We start from the raw sequence: 14,825 nt of genomic DNA, 5'->3' as shown, positions 1-14,825 counted from the left end.
TAATAGTAACAAGCACAATCAACCTCGAGACAATTTCGCACGTAGTAAACACTGAAGGAAATTGATAGCACGCAGGGAATAAAAAAAAATAACATAAAACATAAAAAATAAAAAAGGAATATATGATGACACACATTTTAGGGGAATAAAACCACCGAGTTAATGCAGTTAACACAACTTTTTGGAGATGACGTGATCTGAGCTCTGTATGAGACTTTAGACTGTATAATAAATCCATCAAATTCTTTGACATGTTTTATGAGAATATTAAGTTCTAGATTTTGGGGCTGACCTAAATTTTGAAACTGTTCTTTGAATAATCATTAAGTGGGCAGAAAAGATTTAAGTTCATATTTCACCGATAAACTGCTTCAAGTCCACTAAGTAAATTCTAATGGCAAATATTTCTATAGCACAACTTAACCCTTAACTTGCTCAGCAAAGCATTTTTTTAACCACCTTTTACAGGATTCAGAACAAAAAGACTTTGCGAGACCATTAGAGAGTGAAAATGTTCTGAAGACATATTTTTTAAAACATGACTAGAACTTTGCTTCAAACAAAATATTTTACAAAGAATCTAGCATTTCACAGAAAGTAGAAATAGATCACTTATTACAACTTAACATATTGTAATAGAAATATGTTGGTACTCATAGGTTCACGATATAATTTGGGTAGTTTCCGACACTTTAGATTTTTCTAAAACTCTACTTTTTGAACTGCTGGATTGCTGATTTTTAAATAATTTAATTTTTAGAAAACGAGAAAGAAAAACGAAGAGTTTTTAAAAGATTCAAAGTTCCACAGCAACTCGACTTTAAGATATTAAGTTTGCGAGTATAGTGCATAGATAGTGTTTATTGTCGAATTTTAAATGCTTGAATTTTCATAAAACGATATATACTATTTTAAAAGGTTCAAATTTCCCCACAAACTCGAGTTTAAGATATTGAGTTTATAGTACATATGTGGTGTTAATTATCGATGTTTTTAATGCTTGAGTTGCTATAAAAGGAGAAAGTTTCTTTTTAAAAGGTTTACGTTCCACCACAAACTCGAGTTTAAGATAGCGAGTTTATACTGTGTAGTTAGTGTTTATTGGAGTATTAGGAAATATTTACTTCAATTTACATTCTTAACACAAAAAAAATTGATGATTCATGGTAAACTCAGTGTTTGTGAAAAGAGTTTATTGCAACTACTAAAATAACCAATAAACTCGAGTTTGTGATGCAACGTAAACAACTTTTTGTCTATGTTCTAGTACTAATATTTTAATACCAATTAATAAAACACAATCGCTAGATTTTGCTGTTGGATAATGAATTAATCATATAATTTAGTATATGCTGTGGATTAACCCAGATTTGGTAGCCTACTTATATGGTCACCTCTTAAGTGGATTTATGTTCGGTTATCATAAAATTAATTTATTACTTTTTATTTTACAATGCATCATAAATAGTTAAGGAATAATCTATTTTAAGACAGAAATAATTTTTACCAGTATTGTTTCAAATGTGCCTATTAAAATTTTACGTGATAATGATTGAACCACATTTTTAAATGCAAAGTCTATATTTCACGTACCTTTAGTAGATTAAATGATAATTAAGTACGATAAGTAACAAATATATTATAATATGGTACTTATATGTATATAATATTGGAACGACCGATTAAAAAACCAAATGAAGTAAAAACCTCAACATGTTTGATGATATTAATTTTTTCATGTTTTTGCCTATTTTAAAACGTTAATAGTGAAAAAACACTTCCTACATTTAGGGTTATTTTATATTTCTGTAGCTAAGTCCCATACCAAATTACTTTTTTTAATAAAAAGACTGATTTTTTATATTCTAAAATCATTTACTCAAGATTTGTTTAGTCAAAAACTATTTTCGAAATCTAGGCCTATTTTAGAGCATCAGGTAAACATTCAAAGATTTTTAAAAATTTTTTAGAACTTTTGGAATTTTAAATGTTCTTCTAAAAGATATTTAAAGCCATTCCATCACGCAGGGTTTGCAAAGTTTTTCCTTTACGATAAAAATAAATAAAAAACCCTAAAGTTATGCAGTTTTTTTAGTAAGAAATTCAAACTAACACTAAAGTAATTAAAAACGCTGCTTACATTTAGGGTTATTTTATATTTATTTAGCCAAGTCGCATACCAATTAATTTCTTTTATTGTGCTCACTGATTTTTTAGATTTTCAAATCACTTTACTTAAGATTTTTTTTACGCAGAGAAGACATATTTATTAAAAAAGTTTGACGATTGGTCTCTGTTGTGGAAAACAGTGTCCAAAGCAAATACGATGCCCAAAAAAATAATAAAGTGCTTACACTCCTCACTAACTTTAAAAGCTCTCATTTCAAAACAAAGCTCAACTTGAAATATGCACTACAATTCTAATTTTCCTCGGGTCATAAGTAAATATTATATATTGATCTCTTGGATACAAGCAAATCCAGCTCAGCTATCAGTTAACAAGCGCTAATACTTTGCTTTGCCTATCCATTACCAAAGCTCAAGGCGCTGAGAAGTATTCGAGAAAATTTGGTTGCTTATTTTAGTTACACATACCTACACATACATACATACAGTTCACTGGCCCCGCTGAGGAATGCATATTTATTTTTACAAAGCAAATTTGATTGCCTGAATATAGGTACATTCAAATTTGCGCATTTTGTTTATATTTTTGTGAGATGCTCTTGTTTTTTAAACCACGCAGTTATTATATGTGAATATATAAATAAATGTATAAACACATGCATACATATATGCGAGTTTATATGACCGCAATGTATGCCAACGCACCGCCAGCATCAAGCTCATTACTCGCTGTGTTATTATTGGAATGTTCGCCCCGGGCGACTATTACTTAGCTGTTTATTAATCGAGAACGTGAAATCCAAGCGCTAAGCGCTAAGCCTGTGAGTGTGTATGTGTCTCACGTGCTTCATGGCGAGCGACTATTTGTTTAACTTTATTATTTAATTTTTGACTTCATTCACCAAATTACAGTCTAGTACATAATATTTAATAGATGTATAAAGAAACAGTCAGTCAGTGCTTTGCATAAGTATGGGTTCACTTAAGTCTAAATAGCAGACAGTCGGCAAGGCGATTAAGTGTGTCGCTCAAGTGCATTGGCATTTCAAAATTTGGCAAATTCTTGCAAGTCTAATAAATATGAATATATTATGCGAGTGCATGTCGTCAATGGCGTGTGTATTAATATTTAGTATATGTATGTATAGATATACATATATATGTATATGTATTTGCCAATGCAAATATTGTTTATAAGTTCACCAACCGCCGTTGCGGTGTTTCTGCATTAATTTCAGTAATCTGCAGTAAAGTTCGCTGAACTCGAATGTATGTATGTATGTACATACATACTTGTATATGCTTATTTTTTTATCACAACATATAAAGGAAATCTATTTTTAAAAAATTATTTTTAAAGACCTGTTGAAACTATTTTTAAAAAAATTTATTTTAAAAAAATTAGAATAGTATTACACATAATTTTAAAAAGTATTAAGGGAAAAAATTGTTTAAACTTATAAAAAAAAAAGTTTATTGAAAATTTACATAACGATGTTTAGATTTATATTTGATTTATTATTATTTTTTTCTTAATATTTTGAAAATTATTCAAAATTTGTTTGAAAATTATTTTAAAAAATCTGTTAAAAAAATTTTAAAAGAAATATATAAAAATTAAAAAAAAAAATTATTTTAAGAAAAATTAGAAGATTATTACACATAATTTTAAAAATATTTAAAAAAGAAATAATCAAAAAAATGTACACAAAATTACACATTTTTTTAAAAAGTATTAAAGACAAAAATTAAATAAAAAATAAAAAATTAGCAAAATAAATATTAATTGAAAATTTACATAAAAATGTTTAGATTTATATGTATTTGATTTTTTTTTTTTTAAATTAATCAAAAAATTTTTCACATTGTTTTAAAATGTTTAAAAATTGTTCAAAAAAATTATCAAAAAAAATTATTTAAAAAAAAATTATTTAAAAAAAAATTAATTGAAAAATGTTTTGAAAATTTACATAAAAATGTTTAGATTTGTATTTGGTATATTATTTTTTTTTTAAAATTACTATAAAAAAATTTTAAATTATTTAAACAAATTTATAAAAATTTTAAGCCAAATTTTTAAAGGTATTCAAAAAAAATTAAACAACAAAATATTCGAACATTATTTTCAAAGAAATTAATTAAAACTTTTTTGAAAAATTATTTAAAAATGTTTAGATTTGTACTTCATTTATTATGTTTTGTTGTGTTATCAGCGGAATACTTGAACCTTGAGTTTTCAAAGCGCACACTTTTAAATTTCTGACGACATCTCTACCTTTCTTCTCTTACAAATCGAGGTGTACGTACATATATTTTACTTGACTCGCTTTTTTTGCTTTCTTTTGCTGAATTCGTATTTTAATCAAGGCAAGTATGTAATGAAGCTTGGTGTTATATTAAGAATAACCTGTTAATCTGATGAATGCATATTTTTAATTCAAAAACCCTTATCATGTAACTCGTCATTTGACACGAGCTTTGAAATCGTATGTCTCATTTAAGATAATCTCACTCACTTTTCGCCTAAAATATTGTAGAAAAGTCCCTTAGTAGTTATAGTTTAAGAGATTTTTAAGAGCATTTTTTACTTCAGCATGAAGTCAGACTTCAAGCGCCATTTTAAATATTTTTCTCGATTTGAATATGTCAGCTCGTATGACAGATATAAGCTAAAGTGGTCCGATATGTTCTACATTCAGTAAACACATGCATTCTTGTTGTTGTTAAATATTTATACCTATACGTCTGTATGTGTGAATTTACTAGCACCCACCATTTCCGCTTTTGGTAGCCATATTGCACGGCATTATCAATAAGTGCAATAAATACTTAAGAGAAGGGGAATCATAAAATATTCACACGTACTTGTTTAGCGTATTTAATGGTCGGCTACCGGATCGGCCCTTTAAGATGGCGGCATCCATTTGCAATTCTTTATCAACGATTCGCGCAATTTCCAAACCAATTTCAAGATAAGTTATCACAGCTGTTATATCGCCTAAAATGCAAAAGAAAGTAATGAAGTGAAGAAATTTTATTGAAAATATTAAAAACAATTACATTTATTGAAAAATCTTTGTTATTGACACATTTGTGTTGTAATGGTAATCAAAACTTTCAAAATTTGTATTCTTAGTGTGACCCCAAATTTTTTTAAATTACTTTATACAGCTATATGATTACTATTACAAAATACTATACAAATACTTAAATAGAGTAATTAATAATTTAAAAAAAATTAATTCGATTTAGATTAATATAATATTGAGAATTTAAAGAAATGTGTAGTATACGTAATTGTATGTACTTAACAATGTAATGATTACATTTTACATTACATTCATTTATAGTTAATTATCTTAAAATATGGAATTTTAGTAAATGAAACGAACCTTTGAAATTGTATTTATACAATAATAATTACCATTGACGGTATTTGTATAGAAATACTTACAAAATACTCATTTCATACTAGCATTTTTATACAAAATATTGAATCTTTAATTGCATTGGTTATGAAATGATTAATCAATTTAATTTCCCACAGAATGAATTTAATGGTAATTAATAAAAAATTGTCAATATATTAGTAAACAGAAATTCATAACAACTGTACTCTTATTTTTTTACTTTGAAATCTTAAGATATTGAAGTAGATGTAATCATTATTTTGATTACAAAACAGTAATCAGAATCTCATAACAACAGTACTTAAATCTTTTTAATTTGAAATCGTCAGATATTGTATTGAGTAAAGTATTAAATTATTTTCTTTGGATTACAAACATAAGCTTTTTAAATATATCAAAAATCTACAAGCCAACAATAATACGTAATCAATTTCACTTAAAACGATTTTATAATTAAATGCTTGTCATCATTACTTTCTTAGTTTTTAATTAGTCAGAAGTCAGAAGACTTATACTGCAATATGAACGCTTAAACAACTAAAATTACTTTGCATACTTACGAAGTTGATCTCTAATCTGCATTTTCTCCAGATTATTGACTGATTTATCATTGTATATGATCACACCGATCGCACCACGATCGTAAACATGTTTCACCTTTTCCTCGAATGTGCAAAAGCCGCGCTTCACCAGCGCAATCCAGCCCTTGGATGGTAAGCTCTCACCATTAGTGCCCGCGATTTTGGACGTGCAAGCCGTATCGTCCGTTATATTACCAATCGTGCTTACGTGTATGAGTTTACCCTCTCTACTATCCACTTTACCCTCACCGTAACGTGCCTTCTCCTCGCTATACACCAATTTACGTATTTCACCAAACTCATTCAAGTAGGTGAAATTCAAATAGGCATAATTATAGACATCTATGATAATACGCTCTTCATTGGCGAGCATTTGCGTGGCGTTCGCTGTGCGAAAATAACGATCGAGATCCTGATTGGCAATAGACATGGCCGCCACAAATGTGGTGGTTGTCGTTGTCGAGGTCAAACGCAGACCGCCGAGCAGGAAGAGGCATGCTAAGAGCAGCAACTCCTTGGAACACATTTTCAGTTGAGTTGCTATGATTGCTTAGTTTGGGTGGAGCGTCACGAAGCTCCTATTTACACGAAGCGATTATATGTATGTATATGGGTGTGTTGGTATGTATGTTATATGTTATGTGCACGTTCACTTTTGAAACACTTTTTTTTCAATTTTTGGGCAATTTTTCTTATAACTTTTTTTTGGTTATTTTTGCTACGCTACCAGACGCTTCGCTCTGCTCTCGCACGTTGCTACTTTTCTTTTGCACATTTGATATTTGAAATCACTTTTGATATTTAAGCAGACACGTCGCGCTTGTCGCTGGCGTTCCGAACGTTTTCTGCTTGAGTGCTGGGACCGACGGCTTCGACCCACCTCTCGTCATCGAGTGTTGCAAGTGTACTGCAAAGAAAAATTTAGACACAATTTTAATTTGGGTTGAACACGTATATTGTTTGATGTTGTTAAATAATTTTTTCTTCTTTTTTTTATTTTTTTGTTTGTTAATTTGTCGTTTTATCATTAAACTTTGTTTATTGTTATGGCAATGTTTCGAACCGTTCGTGTGCAAAGCGCGCTGATAAGATTTGAAATTCGCTATATTCGGTTCGGTTGGGTATCTCGATTGATTCGTACATAAGTGTTTTTGTTGATTGAGCTGTGAAAACAATGCGAGCGTAATGTAGTGGAAGAGAGAGTGTAAGCTAAGTTGTTCGTATTGATTATATTAATTATAAATGTATTTATGATATTAAATTTGCGGGAATTTTGGGTTTTAAATAAAATCTAGTGAATGCGTAATTTTTTAAGCGACAAAATAAGAATAATCAAAATGAGTACTCAAAAACAGTAGTCAAGTGCGGCCTGAGAGAATATTGCACTTGCTTTTAAGGAACCAATTATTATATTTACTTGAATCGGTGTTTGTATGTTTTTCTCTCTCTGAACGTCAGCAATTCTCTTATCAATCCTTAAAATATCAGCTACTTCATTTATTCACTCAATATTGCGTTAATACGTTATTGCGCGATTTGCATCGATTTTGAATGAGCTAATTTTACACACAAACAAACATACATAGATGTATATATATACCTATATAAATATGTTCATATGACTTGCGTAAATGGTTTGCATGCCTCATTTATGAGTATATTTTCAGAATGATATTGCACACGTTTTGATAAAATCGAGAATATTCTGCCAAATAATTACAACAAAAAGTAAAACCGAGAAAGATCCTTAACTTGAATTTGTTCGGTCAGTTTGTAAGGCAGCTATATGCTATATCAGTCCGATCTAAAAAATATATTAGTAGATTGTGGCGCTGCTTTGGACATATGAGCAGTTTTTTAGGGAGAAAATTACATTTACAAAGTTTCATATTAATAACTCAAAAACTGTGTTAGTAGCTCGCGTATGCATACACTGACTAAATCGACTCTCATACAGGTACTTGAGTTTGATTGTTCAGTTTATATGACAGCAATGTGTCATAGTTGTCCCATATCTGCGTTTCCGACAAATTAGCATCTCCTTGGGAATTCATAAGTTGATAAAGGTAAAAAAAGTATAATCTCTGGTGTGATTATTTCATAATATGGTACAATCAAATGAGTCATAATTCGGACTTTTTTCATAGAGAGCACAATATACTAGTCTTTTATCTGTAGGAAAAACTCAACGCAGAATCATTTCTATGTGCTTCTACTTCCTTTATAAATTGGGGTTTCTTCGATGTGGGTCAGTTAAGACTGTTCAATTCCACAGCAAACTTTTCATATCAGTGTTTTCGTATAGTTTGTTAAGAGCACGAGATTTATTCTCAAAGATATATATATATATATATTTTAAATGAATTTAACAAATTTTGAAAGCAATTCGGCAGAATACATATTGCAATCAAATTAGCAACACTGGCGTACATATTTCGTATTATTTGATAACCCCGCATTTAACGTATATAATAAGTCTGAACCAGTGGCGAATGTAGAATTTATTTGCTGGGGGGGGGGGAGTTTCCTTCCAACATTTTGTTATATTGATGTTACTTTGTAAATTCTGCTGAATTTTAATTAAAATCTCCCATTTTAGGTGGGTTTGACACCCAGAAGTATCCCATGGTTCCACCACTGATCTAAAGCAAAAAAAAAATCCTATGCATTTGATTTTGAAAGTGATACATATATCCATCAAAATATTATATGTATGATAAATATGAAAACATTTTAATCCGAAATCTCAAGGCTTGTCAATCTTCCGAGAGCAAAATGCATGAGCATGAGCTTTTGTGACGAATAGAAGTCATTGTGCTCCTAAATGCTATTGACGTTTTCAAGGCTCTTGACATAATAACACATGAATGAAGGCGAACAAATATACTTACATACATATATATAATATATATATATTTACAGCCAGTGGTGACAATGGCTTTGGCTGATGTATTGTATTTTGTGGTAGTACTTTTAGAAAGGAAAATGATATCTCTTTAGGTGGCTATATGGATACACATATTTATCTACGCTTAGGCACGTTGCAATAAGCTAATAGGGGTTCATTGTGTCCGATATACATATATACATATATACAAATGAGGCCGAAAATGAGTTATTGTCATAGACAAAAATGCATAAATGCTGGCAGAAAATGGTACAATTTGACGCTGATTTCAAATGAGATGTGAAATTCCGAAAAATTAGGCATTATATGTTGCATTTAAGGATAAGTATATGTAATAATCCAATTGTATTAAAATATAGATGTACATATTCATATATGAAAGAAAAATTGTTATAAGCATGTGTTGACGTCAAAAACAAGAAAAAAATTCGTTGAAACATTCACAAAAGCCATTCACACCTGAACCTCTGCCAATTCAATATGCGGGTCTCCAATAGTCACCGTTCGCTCTTTATCGCACCTCTGTGTGGGTACACACGCCTATCAATTGCTGCTGCCATGCAACAAATATCCGTGCGTTGCCACGCAGGAAGTGCCATTTTGACATTTAGCATGATTGACGTCCCACCCGGTTGAAAGGCAAGGTGTGGGCAGTTGTAATAAATTTAATATAAAAAATATAATTTTCCACAAAACAAAGTAAACATAAAAAGAATTTCGAATAATTATAATTTGTGCGTCAGCGCAAAAAATTGTTGTTCATTTGCGCAACGAAAGCGATAAAAATTGCTCAGTCGCAATTTGGCGCCAAAAGGCTGAGCTGGCTGGTTTAGCATAACAAAAGGCAGTATGCATAAGCTTGACAACTCCTTGATGAACGCGCCGAGCACACATCACATACAAATACATATTTTATATGAGTTAATAAAAAATATATATCTAGACATACATATTAGCCTCATACTTGTATGTATGTGCGGCGTTGGCTCGCGTCTGCTCATTATGCCTGCGAAGCATGTGCCTGCCGCACGCGCTTTGTTTGCGTAGAAATTTTAAGACTTCTACTAATATAGGCATAGAATGCCTGAATCCAGTTGAAAAGAATATAACACACAACAGCATACATAAAATGAAGCCCGAAAACAAGAGTGGAGGCTTGTTTCCATATACAAAATGAAAAATCTAAATTCCGTGTAAGCCGTTTTATATTTCTCGGGCACGTGGTCATAAGTAGTACATGCGTATGTACGTATGTAGTTTGTACTTGGTAACATGTGTACATGAGGATTATACTTAAATATTTAAATTCGTTTAATACAAAATATAAAAATTGTTTTGTTTAAAAAAAATGTTTTTTTTTATTAATAAAAATGTACAAAAAATCTAAATACTAACTAAGCTAAAAACTATGAAATTGGTTACTTTAAATAATAAAATATTGAAAAAAAACCCCAAACTTATATAAAAGTAAATTTTTGGCAAGAGTAATAAATATTAAATTGTTTTTCTTATACTTTTTGGAATAATAATTTTATGTAATAGCATATAGTGAAATTTAAATTTTGTCTATTCAAAAAACAAAAAAAATAAACAAATTAGAAAATATTTTGAAAACCTAAAATTTTAAAAAGTCTGAAATAGTATTTTTAATATTTTTCAAAGAGTTTCAAAGAAACATTTAATTTTATATGTATCAAACAATTCTTAAAATCATAATTTTAAATTCAAATTTTTAATTATATAATTTTTTTAATTTAAATTTTTAATATTCAAAACAAACAATTTCAAAAAACTTCTGAAAGCCAAATTTTTTTTTTAAAATTTTGAAAGTCTCAAATATTTCTTTTTAGTTATTTACCAAAAAGTTCAAATACTAATTAAATTTTATTTCGAAAAATTTTGAAAATAATACTTTTAAATATACATTTTTAATTTTGGAAGAATCTTTAAATTTAAATTTTGAATATTCAAAACAAAAAAAATTAAAAGATATTTTGAAAACTAAAAAATTTAATTTCTTACAAAATTTCAAATAACTTTTTTCAGTTCTTCTCAAGAGTCTAAAAAAATGTTTAATTTGATCGATTATAATTTTTAGAATAGAACTTCTATAACTAAAAAAATATTAGAGAACATTTTTCAAATTTTTAATTGTCATTGGAATATGCAAAACTAACAAATTAAAAAAATGGTTGGAAAAGCGAAATTTTTTTAAATTTCAAACTCTGAAAAGTTTCAAATATATATTTAGTTTTTGTTTTAAGTCTGAAATAAGTTTTTAATTTTATATCTTATAATTTTTAGGACAATAATTTTAAATTCTGATTTTATTTATAGAGAAGTACTTTTAGACGACCCAATAAAATTACTTCAATATTAAAATATAAAATATTACAAAAAAATATTCAATTTTTAATAATGGCATATTTTAAAATTAAAATTTTGTATATTCAAAAAACAAAAAAAAGATAATTAAGAAAATATTCTGAAAACCGAAAATTTTTTAAATTTCAAAAAATATTTTTTTAAATTACACAAAAATATTTTATGAAACTAAAACATTTAAGAAATTTGATGGTACTAATATAGTAAAAAAAAAAGGATAAAATTGGTTTAAAATTTTTTTTAATTCAAATTTTTAATTGTCATTTTTTTTAAATTGGTTTATTTTGGAAATGCAATTATTTTATAAAACCATATATAATTCATACATTTTTTTAAAAAATTGTAAAGTTTTTTTTTAAATTTTATTTAAAAGTAAGCGGATAAAAAATTTAAAAAAGGCATAACAATATTAACTTGCCAGTAGTAGTATAGTACTGCAAAGCATATATAGTTATAGATATGTATTATGTTTCTTTGTATGCATGCTAGTATTTAATTATATGCTTAAACCAAAACCCAAAAGGAAAATAAACAGAAACAAATCGAAACGAACGAACAAAGCCAACTAAATGACGGCACTAAATATGTATGAACAACTAAAACGTGAATGTAAATTATGGAAAACGTGATTCAAATGCTAAACAGACATTAACACCTTATATGGGAAGATTTCTTTTGGGCGGCAGCCACAAACACGCGAACAAATATATGCATACAGATGTGTGCTTAGCCTTAGACATATGTACATATAAACTATGTATGTATGTATGTATGTATGTATATGGTATGTGTGGTTGGGAGAAATCTGATACATGGATTATGTTTATATTTATATGATAAAGCCGCAGCTCAAACAGTCTAACAAATTTATGATAGCCTATATGCATTTGTATAGATTTATCGAAGAAGGCTAATCGGTTGGCGTTGGCGACGTTTGATGGTTTGAGGCGTAAGAAAAGTAACAAGAAATAAAATAAAAAATTATAAAAAAGCTGCAGCGGAGTTTATTTGCTACCTAAAGACCCAAGTGTTTAAATAAAAGCGCTCTGAAAATTCTAACTGTCTTAAGCCATATTTACTGTTATTTGAGTTTTGAAAGTTTCAACTTTTACGCTAGCTGTCATATATGCATGTATTTTTGAGCATGTATGTAAGCATTTTGCGGAAGCATTTTTCTATTTCATTACTTTGACAATTTGAAAAACATAAAATACTATTTTTAAAATTTTTATTTGAAAATTATGCGCAAAAATTTGATAACGGTTTCCTATATAAAATTGTTGATGCAAAGTGTATAATATATAAAAATAACATATCGATAAGGCAAATGCGAAATACGAAAGTAGCCCATAAATATTGCCAAAATAAGACTTTTTATAACTGTTGAAACTAATAAATACAATACAAATTAAAATCCGTTAACTGTGTGTGGGAACGAGATTTTAATCAATTTTTATATGTGTTTTGTTTTTTTGAAATAACATCCGCATTTGCCTTCCGGCTTTTAGCACTTATACAGCTTATGAGTTTGAAGCCTAAGTTTTTTATGGAAACAATACAGACAAGTATTAGAAAAAAATTGAAATTTAATTACTACTATTGTTTTTGAATGCATTTAAAAAATAGCAATAATGTTAAAAAGTTTTTCCAACACTTTTCGAAATCGAATCAGTTTTTGAATAAAAAAAATATACTCTCCGATCAAATATAATCCGTAATGCCAAACCAAAAAAGTATTATTATTTATTAAATATATTATTTATTAAAAATATCGACATAAGAGCGATAGTTCAAAAATTAGTTTCTTGGCAATTATCGTGAAACTGTAATGAAGTTAGGCGTCTAGGTAATTAATGGAGTTTAAAAAATCTTGTATGCAGAACTTTTTAAATTTTTTTTTTAATTTTTGTGGCACTCAATTCCATGTAAAATATGTAATTTTCGTTTCTTCGCTACATATCTATATAAATACACCATTTAATTGCTTCAGCTTTTGAACAGCACCACTGCATAATGAAATGGCGAGTTTATTGCATACTTTTCCAATAAACAAATTAATATTTTACAACAAATAACACGCATTCATTATCTCGCTGTGACATTTGACATTGAAAATGCGGCAAAAGAAACAACAAAAGTGCGCTTAAATGGCCGTACGGCCTACATAATGGCGTCAAAATAGAAAAATATATGCACACACAAACATATGTATGTATGTACATATGTATAAAATTGCAAATACAACATAATATTATATTTACACGCACACCATAAACTACGCGCATTGGCGCAGCCTTGTCGCATCGAATACATTTTTAATGCGCCTATTGTCCAGCTGCAACAAAAAAAAAATATAAAAATAAAAAACAAAAATAAATGTGAAGCTATAATAACCTTCACAGTTGCATTTCTTATAGCATATAAGGGTACAAAAGGATCTCTTTCTTGATTTTGATCGGTCAGTTTGTATGGCAGCTATATGTTATAGTGCTCCGATCTGTACAATCCCTTCGGAGATTAAAACGTTGCCTTGGAGAATAATATGCGCCAAATTTCATGACGATATCTTGTCAAATAAAAAATGTTTCCAATACAAAAGCTTGGTTTTGAACGATCAGTTTGTGATGCAGCTATATGCTACAGTGATCCTTTATCGACGGTTCCGACAAATGAGCAGCTTCTTTGAGGGAAAACGTGGTGTGAAAAATTTCGGAGCGATATCTCCGTGTATATACAGGCAGATATATACATATACTTGTATATGTAAGGTCTCTCGACTTTTCGTTCTGTGTTATAAACTTCATGGCAAACTTAAGGTACCCTGTAAAGGGTATAAAAATAAGAAACCAAACTACAAGAAACAGCATGAACAATCACAATGCCGCAGAAATAATGAAATGAATATAAAAGTGCAAATAAAAATAATTTTTATAATACTAAAGTAAAGCTTACCGGCCACAAGGCAATGAATGTTTAAATTTGTATATGTACATAGCATGTATATATGTACAACGTATATGTGTGTTTGTCAGTAGATTTGTGTATTTACGTCACTAGGTGCGTTGGCGCGCTGGCTGACCCACCACAAGTCGCCTGCTGGGCAATTTAAGCAGCCTCATAATTCAATAAGTGTCCACGGCGCACGCACACGCACACACGCGCATATACAAAAACCATGCCTGTATATGCGCATGCATTTAAATACTATAAAAAGCATTTAAAGTTAACTTAAATAACAATGCAAATGAAAATGAAAAAGAAAGGATAAACGTATGCCGCATGCAGTCATCATAAATTTATGGCTCACACTCGCGAGCGTTGGCGCGTGTTTTAACCTTCTTACACACACACACACACACAAAAACACACAGTTTCATGTAAAAAATGAGAAATAAAGAATGGGAAAAGTGCACA

At 29.2% G+C, this 14,825-nt stretch overlaps 1 protein-coding gene across 3 annotated transcripts in view; it reads right to left on the bottom strand.

Moving 5' to 3' along the window:
* The window catches only part of gol (goliath), a 92,045-nt gene that overhangs the window by 11,967 nt on the left and 65,253 nt on the right, over window positions 1-14,825 (bottom strand). For all 3 annotated transcript variants that reach the window (XM_014246775.3, XM_070107632.1, XM_036374726.2), the window contains 2 exons: window positions 6,098-7,025; window positions 4,993-5,125 (listed from right to left, as the gene is read on the bottom strand). In XM_014246775.3, coding sequence (XP_014102250.2) covers window positions 4,993-5,125; window positions 6,098-6,644 — 680 coding nt within the window. In that variant the 5' untranslated portion in view covers window positions 6,645-7,025. The remainder of the gene's footprint in view (window positions 1-4,992; window positions 5,126-6,097; window positions 7,026-14,825) is intronic.

The sequence above is a fragment of the Bactrocera oleae genome, chromosome 4 (assembly GCF_042242935.1).
Source record: "Bactrocera oleae isolate idBacOlea1 chromosome 4, idBacOlea1, whole genome shotgun sequence".
Lineage (NCBI taxonomy): Eukaryota > Metazoa > Arthropoda > Insecta > Diptera > Tephritidae > Bactrocera > Bactrocera oleae.
The sequence above is the reverse complement of the archived record's forward strand: the minus strand, read 5'-3'. Positions and strand labels throughout refer to the sequence as shown.